The sequence below is a fragment of the Peromyscus maniculatus genome, chromosome 22, assembly GCF_049852395.1.
Source record: "Peromyscus maniculatus bairdii isolate BWxNUB_F1_BW_parent chromosome 22, HU_Pman_BW_mat_3.1, whole genome shotgun sequence".
Lineage (NCBI taxonomy): Eukaryota > Metazoa > Chordata > Mammalia > Rodentia > Cricetidae > Peromyscus > Peromyscus maniculatus.
Window position 1 is genome coordinate 17,502,902 of NC_134873.1, and position 24,809 is coordinate 17,527,710.

The window sequence follows — 24,809 nt, forward strand, 5'->3', positions numbered from 1 at the left end:
TGTGAGCGACGCCTGAGTGTGAGCCTGGAGTGTGAGCGGCGCCTGAGTGTGAGCCCCGAGTGTGAGCCCTGAGTGTGAGCCGCCCGGAGTGTGAGCTCGGAGTGCGAGCCCCGAGTGTGAGCCCCGGCAGCCCGCTCACTTGGGACCGACTGGCAGGAAGGCACCTACAGCTCCCCAAGGGCTCCCCCGCGGGCCCGGCGGGGTCAAGGTAGGGTAAAGAAGGACACTGCGGGCACGGTTAGGTTTTGTTTGGCCTTTAGTCTGAAAAAGTGTTGCTCGAAAGTGTACAACAGAGAGCAGGTGCAAGCGGCGAGGGTCACAGAGCCGCCAATAAAAAAGAATGTCCTTAAATAAAGTGTTCACAGAGTAAAAATCAGAACCGCTGGTCCGTCCTTCCCTCCAACACAACAGCACAGGCACACGCCGCCCGCCCGCCCGAGGAGAGGACCGAGGGCCAGCAGAGGCTCCCGGCTGCCTGCCGCGGGGGCAGAGTCCTTTGGAGTGGGCCGAGGAAAGCCCCCCAGCTCCCCCGCACACCTCATACCCACTGCTAAGGCTAAAAGAAAAAAGACAAAATTCCGTCTCGGGTCCAGGGGCTCAGAACACAGTCCAGGTGGGCAGCAGGGTCAGGACGGCTGCTAGTCCCGCTTGGCCTTCTTCTGCTCACTGCTGCCGTTCTCCTCAGCCCCCTCGGCCGAGAGCGCCGCCGCCTCCTCGTCCTCCAGTTTCCGCTTGCCGCTCTCGGGCTGCAGCGCTCCTGTGTTCCGGGGCTTGAAGCAAATGATGATGCACGTCATGTTGTCGCACCCTGTACCGTCCCCAGAAGTGTCTGGCGCCAGGCACTGATCCAGCAGCTACAACAAGGTTGAGGCAGTTTAGCCACGGGGTTTGAACGCCTCCCTGGGAACCTAGAGTACCACAAGAAGGCTTGGCCTTGCTAACACCACAGGCTTGCAGAAGGGAAGGAAGGAATGGGCAGCAGGCATCACAAAACCCACGCCTGGGAACTCTGGATGCCTAGGGCTACATCAGGGGCACGCGGAAAGATGCAACTCTGTATGTGATCAGGGTCTTCCAGTGTGTCTGGGGGTGGCTAATACTACCCCAGCCTCAGGCCTCAGCTCCAGTGGAGAGAAGAACGTGGCCCACGGCTGTGTAGACTAGGTACCCTCCTCCAGCTTCAGACTCACCTCTTCCACAATGGACGACAGTAACCGAAGCTCCCCATTTTCATCACGTTGGCTGATTTTTGACTGAATAAAGTCTACAACCTCCTGGCTGCTCATCACATTCCTGGGGTCAAAAAAGGACAGTCAGAATCCTTAGTCCCGCCAAGGCAGAGCAGTCAAGTAGGCAGCAGTATTGGTGCAGGCCAGTGTCGGCTCCTGAAGAAAGGCTCCTCAGCTCTGCCTGCGGCTTTAATTCCCCCAGAAGCCTGCCTTGCAGTACTCCTACCGTAGCCGCCAGCCTTACACAAGTAAGGTTGCAGAAGGGCATTTCAGGGCATCACCAGTGCTCACCAGATGCCATCGCAAGCAATGACCATGAATTCATGGTCGTCAGTGAGAGTCAGCACCTTGATGTCAGGAAGGGCAGAAATCATCTGTTCCTCGGGTGGCAAGTTTTTGTTCCTCTTGTAGAAGTGGTCTCCTGAAAGGTAAGAATGGTCAGCGGTGTGAATGCTTCCCAGATGGGTATCAGAGGCAGGCCCATGACTTAGTGGAATGAAGAACTAAACTCTAGCTTTCCTAGTTTCAGATCTGCTATCAGAACAAAGGGTTCATCTGCCTTTTTTTAAATAACCAGGACACAGTGAGAACTATAACTTCACTATTTCACAAAGATGTTTAACATTATTCTGAAAGCCACAGGACTTGGAATATTAACCTCTGCTACTAGGTAATCTGGGACAGAGGACAAGACTGCAAGGCTTCCCTATGGCTTCTTGGTCCTCACCAATGGCCCTGGAGAGGTTGAGGCCCCCGTTGACTCGCCCGTCCATGGTGACCTTGCCGCCAGCGTTCTTGATGCGCGCCAGCTCCACTTCGTCCTCTGGTTTGTGATCGTAGGACATATCTAAAGCTTTGCCGCCTTCCGATACCACACAGCGGGAGTCTCCCGCATTGGCCACGATCAGCTGCTTCCCCCGGATCAGAGCCACCACCGCTGTTGTGCCGCTGTCCGAGCCAGGCTTAAGAGGAGGAAAGGGAGCCTTGTGGAAGGGCTGTCCGGAGACGGCGGCATGCTCCCTTGCCTTTTTAAAGGCAGTCCTATCCAGATTGCCCTTGCAGTCCCCACTGCAGAATTAACACTCCTGATCATGAACTAAAGACTAAAATATCACGAGATATATTTCTTAAATCAGGAGATTTTTACACTTGTTTCTTGTTCTTTCTAAAATCCCTCATTTCCTTCTCCACACACCTCCTCTTTGCCTTCCATTCCAGGTACCATCATCTCCTCTTCTTCTTCATCATCCTCTTCGGCCTCCTCGGTGTCGTCCTCCTCCTCCTCGTTCTCTGCCTCCTCACTGCTGTAGCCATCCTCTTCTTCACTGCATTCCTACCAGAGGAGTCCAAGCTGTTGAGACTGGGGCCCTGAGACACCCTTTGCCCTCCTTCTTCAGCAGACTCAAACTACAACCCGGACACTAGTCAAGGATAGAACCGATAGGTCATGGAAACGGGGGCAGGGGAGAGGCTAGGATAAGCATGACAAACTGACATTCTGAACTGGGCACAGATGTCATCAGCAGAAGAAGCCCTGGGGAGGGTCAAAGCAGCCAGTCAAACACCTTCTAGAGAATAAACATTGGGAAAAGGAGACACCCAAATACCCAAAGTAATGAAAACTGCCTTCCTGTTCTCTCTCTAGGAGACAGCTCCTGAAAGGTCGGAACTAACCCACTCTACTGTGCCGGAGAGCCGGCTCTGGGCAAAGCCTGGTGACCGGGTCACTCCTCAGAACTCCCACGGTGGAAGGAGAAAGCCAGCCTTCAAGTTGTCCGCTAACCTCTAAGCAGACGCTCGCACTCAGGCACACACATGTACACACCACAAAATTAGTAAACACATGCTTCCCTTTTAAATCTTAAAATGTATTCTTCTGAATGTAAAATCAAGAAAAGGTAAGGGTTAAAGGTGCGAGCAATGCCCTCAAAGGCGGCTTAGAGTGCAGGGAGTCTGGGGAGGGCATTCAAGTACAAGAGGAGGGGTCAGGAGACCCAGAAGGTGAATTAGACACTTGCTGGCAAGCCTCGTCACCTGATACTGTTCTCACCATCAATACCACCCCAGGCCTTACATGACAGAAATAGAGAACTGACTCGTGCATGTTATAGATCCTCTGACCCCAACACACACACACACACACACACACACACACACTACAGTAAAAACTTTCAGGGAGAGCTGGAAGCAGGACGGCCCCAAACAGGCCCTCACTGCAACTTCAGTACCCGCCTGCCTCACAAGCCCTTACCTCACTGTCGTCCTCTTCCTCCTCCGCCTCATCTGATTCATCCTCACTGTCCTCAAAGAACTTGGACTTAGCAACTCGAGGCAGCTTGTCAGAGGCTGAAGAGCAGGAAGGTCCAGCCTCACCAGTAGCAGTACCAGGCTCCCCAGTTTGGCCTGCCTCAGTCCCATGTTCCGAGTTGGAGGAAAGGCCTGTGTGGCCTTTGGCTGTGGGGCCATTTTCCTGGGAAGGAGTTTCCCTAGCTGGGTCCTCGGGTCCAGCCTCCCCATTGAGGCCCTGAGGCCCTGGTTCATCACCTGTCCCAGTTCCAGATCTGGTGTGGGGAGGGCCCTTCTGACAGTTCTGCCCGTATCGTGTCAGCAGCTCCTCAATAGTCATGGTGGCCTCCTCATGCAGCAGTGCGGCCTCCTCATTGTCCACTGCGGGAGGAGACCCGATCAGAGCCCCACCCACTCCTCACAGGACAGTCCCTTCACTAGTCAGCACTTCCCGCTTACCTCCCGAGTCTAAGGCTCCACTCCCTCATCAACTCTCAGAAAAACAGTCCCCCGAGCTCTCCTCAGTAGCGGGCTGGTCTTTCTTGGTCCGAGGAACTCCAGTTATACCCCACCACCACCACTGTACCTCTTGTGTATTGAGTTGAAACCTTAACTCTGACCGAGGACCCAGAAACCCCCAACACTAGCTTAGAGGAAGGGCTAAGTTGTAATAACCAACTACCAAGGCTAATAATTGCCCCAGGCTTGAAAAAAAAAAAAAGTCGCCACATATATAACATATAACGTGTGTGTGTGTGTGTGTGTGTGTGTGTGTGTGTATGTATGTGTACACCAGGAAAACCACATCAAAATATCAAAACATAATATATGCAAAAATGCTTAGAGCTCTGCACTAGACAAACGTTAATTCTCTTTGTTATAACCACATATAATGTAGAACACTATACAGGGTTCTTAATTCAAAAACTCCCCAGGTCCCTAGGAAGCCATCCTTTCTTGGAACTGGTAACAACAAAGTGTTCATTTCTCTCTAATACAGGATGCCACACTCACCATCATCTTCATCTGCTACTTTTTCTTTATCATCCTCATCTTCAGTGGGTCTCCCTGCAATCTGTGCCAGTTCCTTAATGACTTCCTCTGTGGTCAACTTGGCATCAATAGCCAAGAAGGCATCTTCTAAAGCCTGAATATAAGCAAAGTAGTATAAGATAACCACGTGGGTACAAATGAACTGCCTAATATACACAGTCTCTATGCACACAGATGGGATGCAGATTCAGGAGTAGTCAATCACACTAAGACACACACAAATAGATAAAATGGTTTAGAACCCTGAGAATATGGGAAGAAGCTTATTTTGGGCATAGGACTCTTTAAGAAAAAATGTCACAGATAAACAATAGCTAGAGAGCAAAGAGAAGCCAAAGGTTGGAAAATGAGGGAGAACCCTCCAAGAATTAATGTGGAGAATTAACAGTGCAGGAAGACAGACCTTCTGTAGCTTGCCTTCCTTGTAGGCCTTCTGATCTTTGATAATATCAGGAAGATATTTGGCACAATACAAGGCAACTTCCTCCCCTAGAAGAAAGGTTTTATTAACAAAATCGCTTCCCACATGCAAGGACACAGGTGATAAACACTTTAGCACACCTGAGACCTAGCTGTAGAACAATGGGAAAGTCTGACTCTGGAAACACATTTCAATATCACTTCTCTGAGGAGTGTATTAACATAGCCCTTGAGGTTTTCTTACCTATTAGACTTAGTTCAACCCTGGAAAGTAAAAGAACAAAGGATCCCTTCTCTTGCCTGTTAAAGTCTGGAGTTGGGGGTCTCAGACTGTTACCAATATAATCTGCTAAAGTTACCTCCATGTCCATCGTAGACAGAAAACATGGCTGTCTCGTTGTCCAGCTCAGGAATACAGTTGTGAGCATCCTAGAAGAAGAAGGAACATAATCAGCACGTCTCAAGTTCAAACATTACTTCTATATTTTAGGTCACAAGGTACTTTCATATCTTCATAGCACCATCCTCTGGCTGGCCAAACATGGACTAGAAATGAGAAAGGAAGGTATGGTAATAAAAGAGTACAGGAGAGGAAGGCCAAGAAGGGTCCCAGAGGAGGAGTAAGAAGAGCAGACTCAGACCTCCACCTCGATAACACAGACAGCATCCTCCACTTTAGGAGATCCTGGTCTGCCAGAGAAGAATATTTGGTTATTAGCTGTTCAGTAAATCAGACCTCACCCTTCCAAGCTACAGAATCAGATTACAGGCACTTTAAAAGTTACTTCTGGGCCCATGTGATGGCTCAGATTGTAAAGGTGCTTGCTGCCAAGCCTGTCTACTTCAGTTTGATCACCAGGACCCACATGCATGATGGAAGGAAAGGACACATTCCCAGCAGTTGTCCTCTGACCACACAAGTCATCATGGCACAGGAAACCCTCCCTCCAAACTAAACAATACAGTTACCTGCGGAGCCATTCTGAATAACCAGTGAAATTCAAGGAAGGAAATGTTGACGAGAATAAATAGCAAGAAGACCATAGGACCTTACACACCTGAAAACCAGGGGATTCTACAGAAGACTGTAACAGCAGCAAACAATACTGTGCTAACACACTTTTTAAAAAAGAAGCATTGTAGCATCTTAACAAATTCTTCCTAAAGCTTAACTCAAGAAGTTGTCCTCAGCTTAAAGGATTTACAAAGGAATTCTCTTTGCAACAAATTAAGTTATTAAAAAACACTGTGTATAGTACTTGCTAATTAGAATTTACAGCTCCATCAGGCTCCTACCTCCTACCCCCAGGTGGAATTGAAATACCACTCCATTCATGAATTGAATCTGAGGTGGAGCTGGAAAAGGCCCTGCCCACACTACCCTTTCTTCATTAAAAGGACAAGCTTGATCAAATTCTTCTAACAAGTTTCTACTGCCTCAAACTAATGTTCCAGGCAGGGCAAAGTTCAAGCAAGGCTGTCAGTCAGTCTGTGGTAAAAGTATGTTGCAGCTTATTGTACAATACCCTGAAAACCACCAGAACTTCCTTCACCTACTCTCTTCAGACAGAAGGTACAAATGCTAATTAGCTCAGTACTTACCTTGGGTGAGTTAATTTCTTTTTCTTTTTTTTTTGGTGGGGGCGTGTTCAAGACAGAGTTTCCCTATATAGCCCTGGCTGCCTTGGACCTCACTCTGTAGACCATGCTGACCTTGAACTGAGAGATCCCCCTGCCTCTGCCTCCTGAGTGCCACCACTGCCAGGCAAGTGAGTTAATTTCAATCATAATTCTCTTTCCTCTTTAAGGCATCAGCATTTTAAAATTTATATCAATATTGAAAATTCTGAATGTAGTAATTCTCTTATTGGAGCTGAACTAAGACTATGGCATTTTTTTAGCTAAGAAAATGAAACATAAGGCAGGGAAGAAAGACATCCCCCATGTCACCAATACAAAGTGCCCCCCAAACAAGCAGCATACCTGTGGTCATCATCAACTGCAGTGCCTTTTTTGTCTCTTCTTCAGGCCCGAGTTAAGTACCACAAACCAAAGGTCCCATTCGCCCTCTCCCACGACTCCCCCATGGACCACACTAGCTAGCCTTCCTTCCATCTAAGCCAGTGTTTTTCTTCTTAGACCTTCTCCTCTCCTCTCCTCTTACCACCACGCAAGGACATTCTTCTCATTTGTACTTATGATTGCCTGTTGCTCGGCATCATCTCAAACGTCAATGTTCCTAAGAATGCACTCACTAATCAAATATTTGAGACTCTATTATGTGTCGGTGTGTTCTATACGCTTGGGCTAAATCAACAAACAAAAGGGAGACCAGGTCAAGTGATTCATGAAAAATTTCCAGTGACAGACATAAGACATAGGAAGCACTACGGAAATGGAGGAAATAGCCTCGTAAGATGGCTTGGGTTGGAACACAGCACTCGGGGAGACTGAAGTAAGGGCTGCAGTAAGTTCAAGACCAGTCTGGACTAGAGTGAGACCCTGTCCCACATCCTCTACACCCCAAAGGAGAATTAGCTTGGCTTACAGAAAAGCAGAAGAACTGAACTGACATGGGATAAACACTGGGTAAGTGTATGCATGCTAACCCCTGGGTAAGTGTATGCATGCTAACCCCTGGGTAAGTGTATGCATGCTAACCCCTGGGTAAGTGTATGCATGCTAACCCCTGGGTAAGTGTATGCATGCTAACCCCTGGGTAAGTGTATGCATGCTAACCCCTGGGTAAGTGTATGCATGCTAACCCCTGGGTAAGTGTATGCATGCTAACTCCTAAGAGCTTCTTCCTCAGCAGTCACCACTAATTCCTGAGGAGTGTCCAATTTTGACCGGAACAATTGTATCATTTTAATGTTGCCTTTATAATCCTGCTAATTTTATTTGTAGTTTTGTTACCATAAAATTTGTTTATACACATTTGTTTTGTTTATTTTCGAGACAGGGTTTCTCTGTGTAGCCCTGGCTATCCTGGAATTCCCTCTGGAGACCAAGCTGGCGTCTAACTAGAGACCTGCTTGCCTCTGCCTCCCAAGTGCTGGTAAGGCCGTGCCTCACCATGCCCAGGTATGTCTGTCTGTCCACATTTAAATAACATTAAAACCAGTTTAATGACACTGGAGTCAGTCTAAACACTAATGCAGAAACATCCTTTTGTACAAAATTAGAATTAGAAAGTAGTAATGTACAGTAACAGTAAGAGTGAAGCAGAAACACATTTTTCTAGCCCACACCACCAGGCTATAAATTAGGTTTCCTGGAGAACAACTTGCTACTATGTATCAAAGTTTGTAAGTGGAGGGCTGGAGAGATCCTGAGTTAAAGCACACTTGCTACTCTTACACAGTACACGCTAAGATCCAAAATTTCCTGTAACTCCAACTCCAGGGGATCCAATGCCTATTTCTGGCCTCCATAGGTACATTCACACACATGGCACATACTCACACAGACATAGACATAGATACATACATACAAATCTTTAAACATTTTTCTGAAGTGATCTATGAATTTGACAACTTCTTTTTTTTTTTTTTGTTTTTTCAAAATAGGGTTTCTGTGTAGTTTTGGTGCCTGTCCTGGATCTTGCTCTGTACACCAAGCTGGCCTCAAACTCACAGAGATCTGCCTGGCTCTGCCTCACGAAGGCGTGTGCCACCGCTGCCTGGCCGACTATTGTTTGTTTTATGACAGTAATTAGACAAGGATACAGAAAGTATAAGTATAAGGATATTTAAATGCTGAGCATGGTGGTATATGCCTAGAATCCTAGCACTTGGGAGGCTAAAGTGGTAGGCTTGCCATGAACTTGAGGCCAGTCAGGAATACATAGCAAGAAGTTCACAAGAGAAAACACAACAACTTATTATAGCATTATTGAGTAACAAAAGCAATTTTAAGCTGTGTTTGGTGGGATACACCTTTGATCCCAGTACTCAGGAGGTAGAGGCAGGCAGATCACGGAAGGCCTGCCTGGTCTACACAGTGATACCCTGGCTAAAAAACAAAAGCAACTAACTATCAACCACCTAAACTTCTACTAATGATTGCAAATGGAGCTTCTCCAGTAGAATATAAATAGCTATTAGAAATGCTAAGTACCAAGTCAGGCATTTTGGCTTACAACTGTAACTGCAGCACTAAGGAGACTGAGGCAGGAGGATCATTACTTTGAGACCAGCTTGTGCTACACAGTAAAACCTTCTCTCGATCAAAGTAAATAAAACAAACAATATTAAAGGTATGTTTGTGTACACAAAAATGATGAATATGTGTTAGAGAAATGGGTTCACAACATATTAAACGAATAAGAAGAAAAATGTGGGGTTGGGGATTTAGCTCAGTGGTAGAGTGCTTGCCTAGCAAGCGCAAGGCCCTGGGTTCGGCCCTCAACTCCCAAAAATAAATAAATAAATAAATAAATAAATAAATGAATGAATGAATGAATGAATGAATGAATGAATGAATGAAGGAAGGAAGGAAGGAAGGATGTTAAAGGTATATTTAGTGCCTGGAAGATAATATATTAAACTTGAAAGTGGGGGTGAAATAATATTTTTTTTTCTGTTTTCAACATCTACTTCAATTTCTACAGAATTCTCTACAGAGTGTGGCCACCACCACGCCCAGTGCTATCCGTACACTTCAAATCGCTTCTAGATTACTCACATTATTTAATTCATGTAAATGCTATAAAATACGCATTCTTTCCCCCTGTTTTTTGTTGTCCTGTTTGGTTTTTCTCTAATTCTATACTGTATTCTTTAAAGAATAACACCAAGAAGTAAGTATAAGGCTGGGTGGTGGCGGCGGCGGCGGCGGCGGCGGCGGCGGCGGCGGCGGCGGCGGCGGCGGCGGCGGCGGCGGCGGCGGCGGCGCACGCCTTTAATCCCAGCCCTCAGGAGGCAGAGGCGGGCGGGTCTCTGTGAGTTCGAGGCTAGCCTGGTCTACAGAGGGAGTTCCAGGACAGGCATCAAAACTACACAGAAAACAAACAAACAAAAAACCCAAAACAAACAAACAAAGAATTAAGTATATTGGGTTCAATTGGGCGAGGGTTAATACATGTTCAACATAGCCATGTTTTTCCTCCAGATTTTTTGTTTTGCTCTGGTTTTTGTTTTGTTTTCTTAGTTGGCTAGTTGGTTTTTCAAGACACTGTCTTCCATATAGCCCTGGCTGTCTTCAAACTCAGCAACTTGCCTCTGCCTCCCAAGTGCTGGGATTAAAGGCCAGATTTGTTCTGTTTTTGAGACAGGGTCCCACTACATGGCTATCTTCAAACTCATGATTCTCCTGTCTCATCCCTGAAAGTGCTGGGTAATAGGATGAGTCACTATAGTTAGCCTTTTCCAAATATTTCTGATACGCAGTTGGCAGGATTAGCTGATACAGAGAAAAGTGTGGACTGCACTAAATGATCTTCTGGCCACTACCTTGTGTCAATTTCACCCTCTTTTATAATATGGAATAACAATAGTTTAACCACTTTATCAGACAGTCACCAGGACAACACAAAACTGTAAACTGCCATTTGCTATACAGATATTCTGCTCTGAAGTCTGGCACTTGGTTCACACTTTTCTTGTCTATCCTTCATAAAGAGAAATGCCCACAATAGATTCATCTCATATGCAGGTCTCAGTTCCTAGAACGATCCCACATTACTCTTGCACTTTTTGGTGAGATTACAGACCTACGATATTATTTGGAATTGTTCCACCTTCTCTAAGAGCTTTAATTTCACTTACATCTTTACTCAGAACCTTTACCTTTGGAGTTTTTGTTCTTTTCTGAGTCACAGCCAAGTATTTCAACATCATCTCTTACAATCTAGAAAAACTCATCCAACCTTGTATAACTGCCAACTGCTTTCTTTAGTCAGTCCTAAATCAGAAACACTAAGTACTGTTGGTCACAAAATGTATGAGATCACGTTGACTGCGGCCACTACGTTCATTCAACATTTGTGTGTGTGTACTCTGTGTACACAGCTAGTCACGTCTTTCCCACACTGTTCAAGTTCAGTGCTATTCTTTCTCTGCTGAGCTTCTCCCCACCTTCATCTAAACTTTCCTTTCCCTCTGGTTCTTCTCTTCCTAGACTAACATTTTCTTCTTTAAGTCCTAATCTCAAATCCTTCTCTATCAAGATCTTGTTTACAGCAAAAAATATGAGAGAGCAATCCAAACAACTTTTGTTTTGCAGGCTTATTCTCAGGTACTTTGAAGAATCATCTTGTACAAAGCATGTCATTGTTTCAGGGTTTCTTGAATTTAGTGAAGAGCTATACTTCTGTACCTTCAACTGATTGTTCTTAGAGGCTGTCCGTTCCACTTCAATACTCTTATAATAGGAACACAGAAGCCTCCATTAAAAAATAATAAGCTGGGCGGTGGTGGCACACGCCTTTACTCCCAGTACTCAGGAGGCAGAGGCAGGCGGATCTCTATGAGTTCAAGACCAGCTTGACCTATAAAGCAAGTTCCAGGACAGCCAGAGCTGTTATAGAGAGAAACTCTGTATCGAGGGAGGGAGGGAGGGAGGGAGGGAGGGAGGGAGGGAGGGAGGGAGGGAGGGAGGGAGGGAGGGAGGGAGGGAGGGAAGGAAAGAAGGAAGGACGGAAGGAAGGAAGGAAGGAAGATTGAACTGTCTTCTATCTTTTTTAATATTGTATTTATTAGGTTTACTCAGTTTACTTTTTGTGTGAGCATTTTGTGTGCATGTTTGTATGTGCACCATGTGTATGCTTGATGCTCACAGAGGTCAGAATTGATCCCCTGAACGAGAGTTACAGACGGCTGCAAATCATGTGGGTATTGGGAATCAAACTCAAGTCCTTTGCCAGAGCAACAAGTGCCCTTAATCACTAAGATTATTTCTTTGGTTTTATTTCTTTCTGTGGAATTTTAACTTCCACAGCCAACACCCAATAGTGGTCCATCTTTAAATTCCTAGCTGTTAGTCATCTATTAGAGGACTGCTGAGTTATTCTTGGTAGCTTTCATCACATTGTTCCTGCCTTGCTTAATTTAAGGCAGTCACTACTACCCATGTGTATAACCGGATCTCCTAATTCTAATGCCATTCTCCAACGACTCCACTTTTAACAGATACTCTTCCATTACCCAGCAAAGCACATATGTACTCAGTCTTTTCTCCTAGCCTTCTTCCTAACACTACCCCCCCTACTCATTCCTCTGTCTGTTAGACTCTACATCTCAATGACTCTAAGACGCCTTTCCCAACTATACCAATGCTCGAAACTTGCAGTATTTCTTGCCTTTACCAATAATCGGGCACTGAATAGACACTACTTCACACTGTCATCCAATGTTCCACAGGAGAAAGGAGTCCTATGTCCAAAGCCAGATTTTAAACCAGTATGCAAAAGCAAAGACTGTTTTAAATTTCTTTACTGCTCTGGGGTCTACTGCAGATCCTTCATGTCTGCTTATAGGATGGTGCTATGGTTTAGATATGGTTTGCTGTCTAGAGATGTATATGCTCTATAGAGGCCAGGCCCCCAGTGTGGCAGTGTTGAGGTAGTAGTGGTACCTAGAATCAGGTAGAGGCTACAGCCTTATGGAAGAGTAATGTTGGCTTGCAGGAATGATTCAAGTCTGGTAGAGTGTATTACTCTCACAAGACTGCCTCTCATGAAGAGAGCCTGAATCATCCCAGGTCTCTTGCTTCCTAAGTCTTAATAACAAAGGATCTTTTCGACAGGTTCTCCTAACATCTGCCACACGGTTCTCACCAGAGTGGAGCAGATTCTAGCACCATGCTTGAACCTCCAAACTGTGAACTAAAATTTTTCTTTACAAAGGATACAGCTTTGATGGGCGTTGGTGGTGCACACACCCAACACTCAGGAGGCAGAGGCAGGCAGATCTCTGAGTTGGAGGCCAGCCTGGTCTACAGAGTGAGTTCCAGAATAGCCAGGGCTACACAAAGAAACCCTGCAGGGGGCGGGAGGGTAGGACGGGATGGATCTTCTCTCTCACTTGCAACATGAAACCCAGAAATGTATTATTGTGATGTCCAGAAGAGATGATTCAGAATACACACAACATGAGTCACCAGAGAGTAAGTAAGGCTATTAGGCCTTGGTCTTCTGAAGTCATATATTCCACAGCCCTTTTGACCTTCTATGCAATGTATGCATCCATTTAATAAAGGGTTAGTTAATTCTCTTCACTGATTCCAATCTCCTGATAGCTATCCTGTCTCTAAATCAACCACTGACACACACACACACACACACACACACACACACACACACACACACACATCTAAATCCTTGTAAGTCAAGATAAAAGATTCAATGGCAGTTAGGAAGGGAATTCTCTTCTAATTTTAAGAGCCAGTTATGGTGGTTTATGCCTATAATTCCAGCACATGAGAGGTAAAACCTGGAGGATCAAGAATTTGAGACCAGTGTATACTATACCAGATCCTGTCTCAAATAACCAAATAAAAGGGTCACTGAGATGGCTCAGCAGGTAAAGGTGCTTGCCACCAAGCCACATGACCTGATATTCGGTTCATGGGTCCCACGTAGAGGAAGGAGACAACTAACATCCACAAGTTATCCTTGGACCTTCATATGTACACTGTGGGATGTGCATGGCTCTCCATATACACACATTAAGAAATATGAAATAAATCTAATAATAAACAAACAGCCCTAAAAGATAACATAATATCATATAACTTTAAAAATTAAGTATATTCAGCCTGGAAAGATGGCTCAGTTGGTAAAATGCTACCATGCAACTGAATTCTGATTCCCATCACCCACATAAAAGCCAGACACAATTATTGAAAAAAAAATAGCCAAATGAATGAAACACATGAACTATGAACCAAAGGCTGAGGGGCCCCCAGCTGGATCAGGCCCTCTGAATAGGTGAGACAGTTGATTGGCTTGATCAGTTTGGGAGGCAACTAGGCAGTGGGACCAAGTCCAGTGCTCATTGCATGAGTTTGCTGTTTGAAACCTGGAGCTTATGCAGGGACACTTGGCTCAGTCTGGGAGGAAGGGACTGGACCTGCCTGGACTGAGTCTACCAGGTTGATCGCAGTCCTCGGGGGAGGATTTGCCCTGGAGGAGGTGGGAATAGGGGGTGGGCTGGGGGTAAGGGGAGGGAGTGGGAGGGGGGAGAATAGGGGAACCCGTGGCTGATATATAGAACTGAATGGTATTGTAAAATAAAAAAATAAAAAATAAAAATAAATAAATAAAAGCTAGACAGCACAGGGCTACATAGTGAAAACCTGTCTCAGAAAACAAAGCAGCTGGCAGCAACACCTATCTGTGACCCCAGCCCTGGGTGTAGGGGGATGGGAGGCAGAGATAGGTAGATCCCTGGAGCTCACGGGCCTGCCCGACAGTCTAGTCAATGGATGATCTCAGGGTTCAGTGAGCAACGTCTCAAAAAATAAGATGGCAAGGCGATTCAAGGAGACACAGGAAACCATCTGATGCCAATTTCTGGCTTCTACTCAAACACATGCATCCATGTGCACAACCACACTGAATAGGGAGATATTACACACACACACACACACACACACACACACACACACACACACACAATGCATGTATTTGATGAAAAATAAAAATTAAACCAGGCATGGTGTTACATACCTGTAATCCTAACACTTGGGAGGCAAAGGCACAAAGATTATGGCAAGTACAAGAACCTGATACAAGTAGATAATTTGAGGCCACCCAGGGCTACATAATGAGACAATGCCTCAATTTCCCTACTGTTAAAAAAAAAAAAAAAGTCATATAGAGTATAAAATAGTGGTTTCTAGGGACTGAGGAATTGTCTTCTGAGTCAGAGGTCCAGTTTTCCAAAATAAAGAGTTCTGAAAATTAGTTACACAATGTGAATATATTGAATACTGCAAAATGCATTCTCCTTTTCTTGTTGAAATAGGGTTTCGTATAGCATAAACAATCCTTGAATTCCTGCCCTGACTTCTCAAATGCTGGGGTTACAGACACACAATATCACATTTAGCTTTAAATTGTACACATGTGAGTGGTCAACATGTAAATGTCCTTGTGTATTTTACATAATTAAAACACTTAGTCAGAGCCTGGTGGTGGTGTCTTGTGCCTTTAATCCCAGCACTCGGGAGGCAGAGGCAAGTGGATCACTGAGTTCAAGGCCAGCCTGGTCTACAGAGTGAGTTCCAGGACAGCCAGGGCTATACAGAGAAACCCTGTCTCAAAAAACCAGAAACTAAAAACAAACAAAACAACAACAACCAAACACTTAGCCAGAAGTGATGGCATACACCTGTTTTAATCCCAGTATACGGAAGGCATGAGGATTGCAGTGAGTTAAAGGCCGACTTGGGCTAACCAGTGAGTACAGTCTCAAAAGGATCTGAAAACCAACAACACAACTTCTTCCTACACCAAAAGTCCAACCTAAGATGGCTTCATTGGTGAATTCTACCAAACAGAAATATTGGTATAGGCCGGGTATAGTGGTGTTGGTGGTGGCACACACTTTTAATTCCAGCACTTGAGAGGCAGAAGCAGTCAGGACCTCTGGGTTCAAATCTAACCTGATCTACATAGTGAGTTCCAAGATAGCCAGGGCTACACAAAGAAAACCTGTCTCACCTCCTTCCCCCCAAAAAGCAGCTGAGCGGTTGATAGGGATGGAGAGATGATTCAGCCATTAAGAGCACTTACTGCCCTATTGGGACCAGAGTTCAAATCCTAGAACCCACATTAGGCGGTTCACAAATACCTGAAACTTTACCTCTATGCGATTCCTTCTTTTTAATAATTTATTTAACATTTTATTTTATGTGCACTGGTGTGAAGGTGTCACATCCCCTGGAACTGGAGCTATAGTCAGTTGTAAGCTGCTATGTGGGTGCTGGGAATTGAACCTGGGTCTCTGGAAGAACAGCCGGTGTTCTTAACTGAACCATGCCTCCAGCCCCCCTCCAAGCAATTCTACACCCCCCGCCCCAGACTCTGTGGGCACCTGTGCGCGCACACAGCACACATACTGACATAAACAAACAACAAACAAAGACATTATTTGACAAAACTTAAAGGCTCATTCATGACAGAAAACCTCAACCAAACTAGGAAGGAAGAAACCTCCTTACCCTAGTAAGAGCTTATCTATAAGGGATGGGGATAGAGCTCAGTGGTAGTATTCTCACAATACACTTCTGTGACCACAAGGTTTTTCCTCACATACCAAATAAATAATCCTAAAGCAGTAGACATTCCTACAACTCCTTCCCTAGGTTCAATTAGTTTGCTAGTGCAAATCACAGAATTCCGGGAAACATTTAGTGAGTGCAGGACTGGGCATTGCTGAACCATCTCAGCAGACTGAGTGAGGGCTCAGCTTTCATGCCCTCTGGGGATCTCCACACATGCAGCTGCTTTAAGTTCCCTGTACTCCTTTGGTGTTACACAGGCACTACTAATCAAATCATTGGCCACTGGTCATTAACCTTTCAGCCTCTCTAGCTAAGGATGTGTGCTGAAAGGCCCAACTATCTACTAGACCTCAGTTTTTCTTGTGACAATCCCTCATTTCTAAAGATACATAGGGGCTATCAGCTGTCACCCAGATCATTAGCATACAAGACACTACTTTGATGAGTCCAAGGATTTTAATATGACTAGATACAAAGGGCAAATATACATTTCCTAATATCACTCATAGCAATTCCATTCTTAGATATATACCCAAAATATATTTCCACACAAAAAGTTGTACACGCATCATTATTCACAATAGGCAAATGTGCAAATCTAAACATCAGCAATAAAGAAACAAAATTACAGGGAAATATTATTGAGCTATTAAAAATAAAGGACTAGGGGGTTGGAGAGCTGGATCAGTGGTTAAGAGCACTGGCTGTTGTTCAAGAAGTCCTGAGTTCAATTCCTAGCAACCAGATGGTGTCTCACAACCATCTGTAATGGGATCTGGTGCCCTCTTCTGGCCTGTAGGCATACATGCAGACAGAACACTGTACACATAATAAATAAATCGTTTAAATATATATATATATATGTGGGTTAGAGGAGACAGCTCACTGGTTAAGAGCATTTGTTGTTCGTGCAGAAGACTTAGATTTGGGTTCCAGCACCAACATGGTGGCTCATAACTGTTTGTAACTCCAGTTCCAGAATATCCAACACCCTTTTCTGACTTGTATGGGAACCAGATAAGACACATGGTGCACATACAAATACATACGCAAAACACTCATACACATAAAAATAAAAAGTTTAGCTTGTCAGGGATGGGGGTCCAAAGGCTCTGGGACCAGGTACTAAAACTCCAACTGTGAGTCTCATCCTCTGGTTGGCTCCTCCCACACTCGCCTCTTCCTCTCGACCCCTCTTCATGCTCACACTTTTGCCTTGTCTTTTAAACCTTTCACAGAAGCTCCTCTTGGGTCACCTCACTGCTGTCACTTGGCCTATCACACAAGACCAAATCAAAGCAATACTTCTTTTAGAGTAGAGTCACTCCAGACTCAGAGCTCCTAGAATCACTGCCCCCCCCCCAACCAGGAGGAAGTAGCTAGACAGAAAAATGACATCTCTATTATTTGTATAGAAAGGGTCTGGAGGGCTGGAGAGATGGCTCAGTGGTTAAGAGCACTGGCTCCTCTTCCAGAGTTCCTGAGTTCAATCCCCAGCAACCACATGGTGGCTCACAACCAGATCTATAATGAGATCTGGTGCCCTCTTCTGGCCTGCAGACAAACATGCAGTCCGGATACTGTATGCAAGAAATCTTAAAAAAAAAAAAAAAAGAATCTGGAATAAAGGACACCCCACCCCACCCTCATCCCATGTCAAAATCAAGGCCCTGAAACCTAGCTCAGAGTTCCAGGGAGCCAGATGTTTGGGGACTGTGGAAGAAAAGCAGATGCCCCCTACCCAGACACCTGGTGTTCGCAAAAGGAGACAACAGATCCTGTAGTTTCCAAAACAGCTTGTCTAAGGGAACCAGCTAACTCCCCATTCTGCCCCAAATGAATTCCCACCTCCTTCTGCCCCTAAGCTACAAAATCCCCAGCTTGAAGCATGTTATCTGCAGTCTCCTGAACTCTGGTCACTGAGTGACTGGGTCCTGTGCCCTGTCCAGGGGTGGGGTCAGAACTTGAGGAGGTGCCTCTCTGGTGTTAAATAAAGCTGGCTTCAGCTGTTTGAAAATAAATAAATAAAATAAAATAAAATAAAATAAAAATTTTAGAAATCTTTTTAAAAATTACAGTTAGGGCCAGCAAGATGACTCAGCCAAGCCTGACGATCTGAATTTGATCCTTTGGATCAACATCATGGAAAGACAGAGCCACTTCCTGCAAATGTCCTCTGATGTCCGGACGGGCATTGTGGCACAGGCATGCAGACACATATGTACATGATTAAAGAGATGTAATAAAAACATGAAACAGTTACACTTAGTAAAAGCAGCCTGATGCTAACTGACCACCAACTCACAGTCCTGTTTCCCCTGGTAAAGGGCACTTTCTTTTCTTGCAGATTCCCCTGAGCCAGAGACCAACACCACCAGTGTTCTAGGATGACAGGGCTTAGTTGTCCGTTTTCAAACAAAACTCACAGGGCTGGAAACATGGCTCAGTGACTAAAAACACTTGCTGCTCTTACAGGACTCCAGTATGATACCAAGCACTCACATGGTAGCTCACAACCATCTGGAACTCCAGTTCCAGAAGATCTGATACCCTCTTCTGATCTCCATGGGCACCAGGCATATACACAGTATACAAACATGCATTTGAGCAAAAAACTTATACACATAAAATAAAAACTGATTAACTCAAAGAAAAAAGGTCAACTCAATTCACATAAAATGTTCAGAAGAGGCAAACCAACAGAAACAATATAAATTAATGTAAGATAAGGTGAAATCAGGCAGTGGTGGTGCACAACTTTAATCCCAGCATTTGGGAGGTAGAGGTAAGTGGATCTGAGTTCATGGCCAGCCTGGTCTACAGAGTGAATTCCAGGATAGTCAGGGTTACACAAAGAAACTCTGTCTTGAAAAGCAAAAAAAGAAAAAAAAAGTCTGACTAGGTCCTAGACAACCTGAGGGTCATTCCCTCTTTGAGAAACCTCTATCTCCAAAAATATTATAATTCATCACATTAGCAACATTACAGTTATGAAGTAGCAACGAAAATAATTTTATGGTTGTGGTAGCATTAGGAAGGTTGAGAACCACTGCCTTAGACAAAGAAATTTTGATCTGGTTCAGTACATTGAAGGTGCTTTAAAATACATGTGAAGATCAGGTAATAAATGCTCCTTAATTGGAGATTCCCTCTCTGAAACAGAGCCCCATGGCACGCTTGTGATATCCGATATCCCATCTTATAATATCTTCTCCATTAAGACTGAAGCTTGACACAGCTGCACTCAGGACTATCTCAGCACCTGTGAGGAGTTCAAGGTCATCTTCAGCTACACAGAAAGTTTGAGCCTATAGGAGACCATCCTAAAACAAACAGTCATGCAAGCCTCTTAAGATTTTTCTATTCGGGCTGGAGAGATGGCTCAGAGGGTAAGAGCACCGACTGCTCTTCCAGAGGTCCTGAGTTCAATTCCCAGCACCCACATGGTGGCTCACAACCACCTGTAATGAGATCTGGTGCCCTCTTCTGTACAGATAATAAATAAAAAAAAGATTTTTCTATTCAGCATTACATTCAATCTAGATGTTCTCTAAAAAATTTTTTTAAGATATATTGCTGTGGAATAATCCTTCTGTACATCGTGAAAATGTATTACTCTCATTGGTTAAAAAAAAGCTGACAGGCCAGGCTGGAGAGATGGCTCAGAGGTTAAGAGCACTGACTGCTCTTCCAGAGGTCCTGGGTTCAATTCTCAGCAACCATATCATGGCTCACAATCATCTGTAATGAGATCTGGCATCCTCTCTGGCCTGCAGGCATACATGTGACAGAACACTGTACCTAATAAATAAATCAATCTTTAAAAAAAAAAAAAGCTGACAGGCCAGTAGCCAGACAGGAAGTATAGGTGGAACATGCAGACACAGAGGACTCTGGGAGGAAGGAAGGGCAGAACCAAGAGATGCCAGAGCTGAGCAAGCAGGACATGTAAAACATGAAGTAACAAGGCATAAGTCATGTGGCAAAGCATAAATAAAAATATGGGTTAATTTAAGTGTAAGAGTTAGCTAGAAACAAGCCTGAGCTATCAACTGAACGTTTACAATTAATATAAACCTCTGTGTGGTAGCTTGGAAGCGGCTCCTAGAATGGGAAAACTTTGCCTACATATGGTGTTCCAACATGGCACAACTACATCACATAAAACCTAAGAGAACTTGGAGCTCATTGGTTAATAAAAAGCTGACAGGCCAGCAGCCAGATAGGAAGTTTAGGAGGGACATGCAGACACAAAGGACTCTGGGAGGAGGAAGGGCAGAGTCAGATGCCGTTCAGCCACTGAGCAAGCAGGACATTTATAAGTAATAGTAAGCCTCTGAGTGGTTACTTGGGAATTGGCGGGTGGGAGAAAATATATATATAAAACTTTACGTTCATGGGCATTTTGCCTGAATGTCTAATGTCTATCTGTACATCACACGTGTACCTGGTGCCCCAGGAGGCCTGGAGAAGATGTTAGATCTCCTGGAACTGGAGTTACAGGTAGCTGTAGGCCGCCACATGGATACTGGAAACAAAACCAGGGTCCTCTGGACAAGCATCAAGTGCTCTTATCTGCTAAGCTATCAACCTCTTCAGATCTTTGATAATCTTTTATGACTACTACTCAAAATCAGACTCAAAATATATCAATACCAAATACAACATGGCAATGCATACCTGTAATCCTAGCATTCAGGAGACAGAGACAGGAGGATACCAGCAAATTCCAGAACTGAAAGGGCTATATAGAAAGACCCTGTCTTGTCCCCTCAGCTCCCCAAAAAGGTTGCAGAGGTGACAGTAGGTAAAGGCACTTGCCATCAAGTCTGGCAACCTGAGCTCAATCCCTAGGATCTATACAGGTAGAAGCAGAGATGAAATGGTCCTCTGAACTTCACATGTGTGCTATGGCACATGCGTACATCCACACAAAAAATAAATGTAAAACAAATTAGATACTGACACAGCTTTTTAAAAAGGGGAAATATTTACTGAATTTTGTAAAATCCTAACTCTCCATAGAAAACTGTTCTGCTTCTTTCAGAGGAGCCTCAAAATTCCTTTTCCTTTGTAGCAGTACATTGCCTTTAGACTGGACTTCTCATCAGCAACCAAAACCTCACAATGTTTTATGTTTCTCAGAACCTCTTCTACTCTTAACCCCACAGCACACAGCTCAACCAGCTAGCTAGAGGATCCCTCCAAACCATGAAGAAGGGGGGAACATTGCTATGGTACTTTGACACACATGTTCCCCACCCCACCCCCCAAAAAAAGAAAATTCTGGTTCCCCACAAAGAGGGTTGGAAAGAGGCAGTAAGTATAAAATGTCAGCTTTTCATGACCACCATCCACCCTTGCTTCAAGGGAGGGAGTAAAACAAGTCTAAGGCTAAAATCTATGTGTCAGAATTTTAGCAACCCCTATAAGGTATACACAATTAACCTTACCTGGAACTCAGTCATTAGAACCAAGCCAACAATGTAAACGGGCTTCATTAATAGGTGGAATCAAGCCTGTTCCTTAGGAAAAGAGGGACAAAGATATACCATAACCCTTCCCCATCTTTCTGGACCATTGAGCTATATATACTCCTAGGTCAAGAGCTTATTTTCTGAAAAGATTCCTTTAAGAGACTAGAAACTATAGTATCTTAGTTCTTTTCTTACAACAGCAAAGACACTATGTAATACCTGGAGGGAGGAAACAATCCTAGAGAGAAAAATATCTATGAAGCAGAAAAGAATCTGAACTAGCTAGGCAGTGGTGGCACAGGCTTTTAGTCCCAGCACTCAGGAGGCAGAACCAGGCGGATCTCTGTGAGTCCGAGGCCAGCCTGGTCTACAGAGTGAGATCCAAAACTACACAGAGAACCCTGTCTCAGGGGGAAAAAATCTGAACTGGTACTCTAAGAAGATAAGGCCTAAGTAACTCAAACAAGAGGAAATTCAGGAATAGCATATAGCAGGAAGGCTTTAATGCTCGAGTAGGTTGCCTCTGAAAATGAAGATTAGGATCCCAAGAACAGTCAAGCAAAATTCTCACACCAAACCACCCAAAACTAAAAATGAAGCAGTTCTCCAATCACTAATGGAGAAACCAAAAAACTAAGGGAAATAAATGTTTAGCAGGTAAGTAAAAACACAGAATTCCTGGATTTGAAAACACTCAAGCAACTCAATTCACAAAAATCTAGAAAGAGTTCCCCATAAAGTGGAAAAACTATTTCATTCCACAGCAATGGGAATCAAGGAATGAGAAACTTGAAAAGTCTGAGGTAAACAGTCCCTAAAAGAAAACACCATAGCCTAACCCAAACACCAGCCAGACTAACACAATGCCGCCGCCGCCGCCCCCCCCCCCATTTTGAGAGAATGAATGAATGAATAAGAGAATGAGGTATCTATCAGCAGAGGCCAGAAGAGGGCACCGGGTCTGTGGAGCTGGAAGATACAGGTGGTTGTGAGCTGCTTGACATGGGTGCTGAGAATCAAACTCTGGTCTCCTGCAAGAACAGCAGCCACTGAGCCATCCCTCGGGCTTTCCTTCTGAAGGAAAGGAAAATATCCAGGTGTCTCTAACTACAGCCAGTTAGTTGTATAGCATCACTGAGAAGTATGAAAGCTGTGCTTTAGTCTGCCGCCTATAAGAACAGCACCTCCTGTCTCCAACAACTTAATACATACCGATTCTTTGTATCTAGAAACAAGTGTGCTAACCTTTCAGGCCTCAATTTCCAAGCTGTCAAATATGGGCACTAAGCCAGATGAGACGGATGAATAGGACCCTCTCCTTGCTGAAACTGTTTGTCTAGATGCTATAGATAATGCTAGAACCATTATCAAAGGCTACTGAGGGAATAAATTTTGAGTCTGAGAACAAATCGTTTAAGTTCACGCTGTCATTCCAGAGCTAACCACAGGGAGGAGCGAGGGATTTGAGAAAAATCCCCAAGGGAGACAGTATTTGGCTGCTACCTGAAGCCCACCTACTAAGTGGATAAAGCCTCAATTCCAGACATAATTAGAGCATTTACCTAGTCCCTCTACCTAGAGCTCGCAAAATTTCTCCAAGACATTTATTGTCCACCTTTCCCATGTCCATCCTACCACCCAGGTTTTCCCGTTCATTGTCGTCTCACATCCATTTGCTCAACGCTGTTAATCCACATGGTGGTTTTCCCTTGCATCCAAAGTGGATTTGTTTTTTTTTTTTTTTTTTAAAGTTACCCGTAGATTGTGAGGAAAAAAAATTGGCTGCAATGACTGAAAATCGAGTAAACTAAATTATAAGCACAGGCGAATGACAACTTAGTAAGTTTTAAAGAAATCGAGTGAGGAAAAAAATTGCAAGCATCATTTTTTTTTTCCAAGCAAGCCTAGAGACAGACAATTCTTTCCCTAAAGGTCGTAAAAGGTTTCGGAAAGAAGACAAACGAGTGACAATTCTCGAAGGTCAAGCAGAGCCTCTGAAATGAACGCGAGGTGTCTTAAGGCTAAAGCAACGAAGGGTTAAGCACGGGAAACACATTATTCGCCCGGGCTCCTTTTTTCCCATCAAGTTTCCAGCCCCAAGAGGCCTGCCACATCACATATTCGAAGAATAAAAAAAAAAAAGCGAACCAGCCGTTCACATCTACTCCGCCAAGCAGCGAGCAGACAGCCGAGCTGGCCTCTCCCGCTCTGACAACTACACCCCACGCCGCCTGGAAGCCTGGAGGGCTGGGCCGGCACCGGAGGATGGCGCGAAGGCACCGAGACACGGCGGACAGTGGGCGGAAGGTGCCTCTCCCCACATGGCAGGGCTCTCTCGGCGCCACCGGCCATCGCGCCGCGGTCCCCGAGCTCAGGCAGCTCCCTCTCCGCCCGGATCCCGCGCTCGCCGCCGCCGCCGCCGCCGCCTCCCGCACCGCGGCCGCAGGCTCTCGCCAGGGACCCCTTGCCCGGGGAAGCACCCCGTCCCCTCCCCCGCTCCCTTTCTCTTGTCAGGCTCCGGCCGTGCAGTGGCCACAGCCTCCGGGGGCCCTGTCGCCTCACCTCCATGGAGACGCGCCAGCCTTGCATGGCGGAGAAGCCGTAGGGCAGCGGGAGGCGCGGGGCGCCAACCCCGTCCCCGGAGCACTTCACCGTGTTGGGCTGGGAGAGGTAGGCACCCATGGCGGCGGGCTGGCTGGCGGGCTGGCGGGCTGGCTGGCGGGCTGGCGGGGCCGGCGGCCTGTGGGGCAGGCGAGCGGGACGCGACCCTTGCCGGCGCCGGAGCCGGGGGGCCCCGGGGGCGCGCGTGGCAGGGAGCGGGCCCGGCTGCGCAGCCGACGCAAGGTGCCGGCGAAAGGCGCGAGGCCGGCCAGGAGGCGGTAACGGGACGGGAGCGGGGAGGAGAGAGCGGAAGCGGAAACGCGCGGCCCCAGACCCCGCCCCGCTGGCGCGGCGAGCCGCTGCGGGCGGTCATTTCCTTAGCAACTCGCCCCGCCCTCGGGGACAACGGCCCGCCCAACCGCCGCTCCCGCGAGACTCGTCGCCACGCCCCCCTCCCCCCCAACGGCCGCGGCCCGAGGGAGCGGCGGGAGCGTGCGGCCGCCTCCAGGCTGAC

General features: G+C 45.7%; 1 protein-coding gene across 2 annotated transcripts; it reads right to left on the bottom strand.

The window, feature by feature from the left end:
• Nucleotides 1-238: 238 nt before the first annotated feature.
• On the bottom strand, nucleotides 239-24,583 carry Ppm1g (protein phosphatase, Mg2+/Mn2+ dependent 1G). Of its 2 annotated transcripts, XM_006995516.2 has the most exons (11): nucleotides 24,257-24,491; nucleotides 5,348-5,417; nucleotides 4,972-5,057; nucleotides 4,530-4,662; nucleotides 3,774-3,896; nucleotides 3,481-3,575; nucleotides 2,425-2,562; nucleotides 1,957-2,191; nucleotides 1,521-1,650; nucleotides 1,191-1,293; nucleotides 239-854 (listed from the first exon to the last, which is right to left on the bottom strand). In XM_006995516.2, exons 1-11 carry the CDS (start codon nucleotides 24,374-24,376, stop codon nucleotides 639-641), a joined length of 1,449 nt encoding a protein of 482 aa, XP_006995578.1. In that variant the 5' UTR covers nucleotides 24,377-24,491; the 3' UTR covers nucleotides 239-638. The 2 variants fall into 2 exon arrangements, with proteins under 2 accessions (XP_006995578.1, XP_006995577.1); XM_006995515.2 differs by having other exon boundaries at nucleotides 3,481-3,896; nucleotides 24,257-24,583.
• Nucleotides 24,584-24,809: the final 226 nt, after the last annotated feature.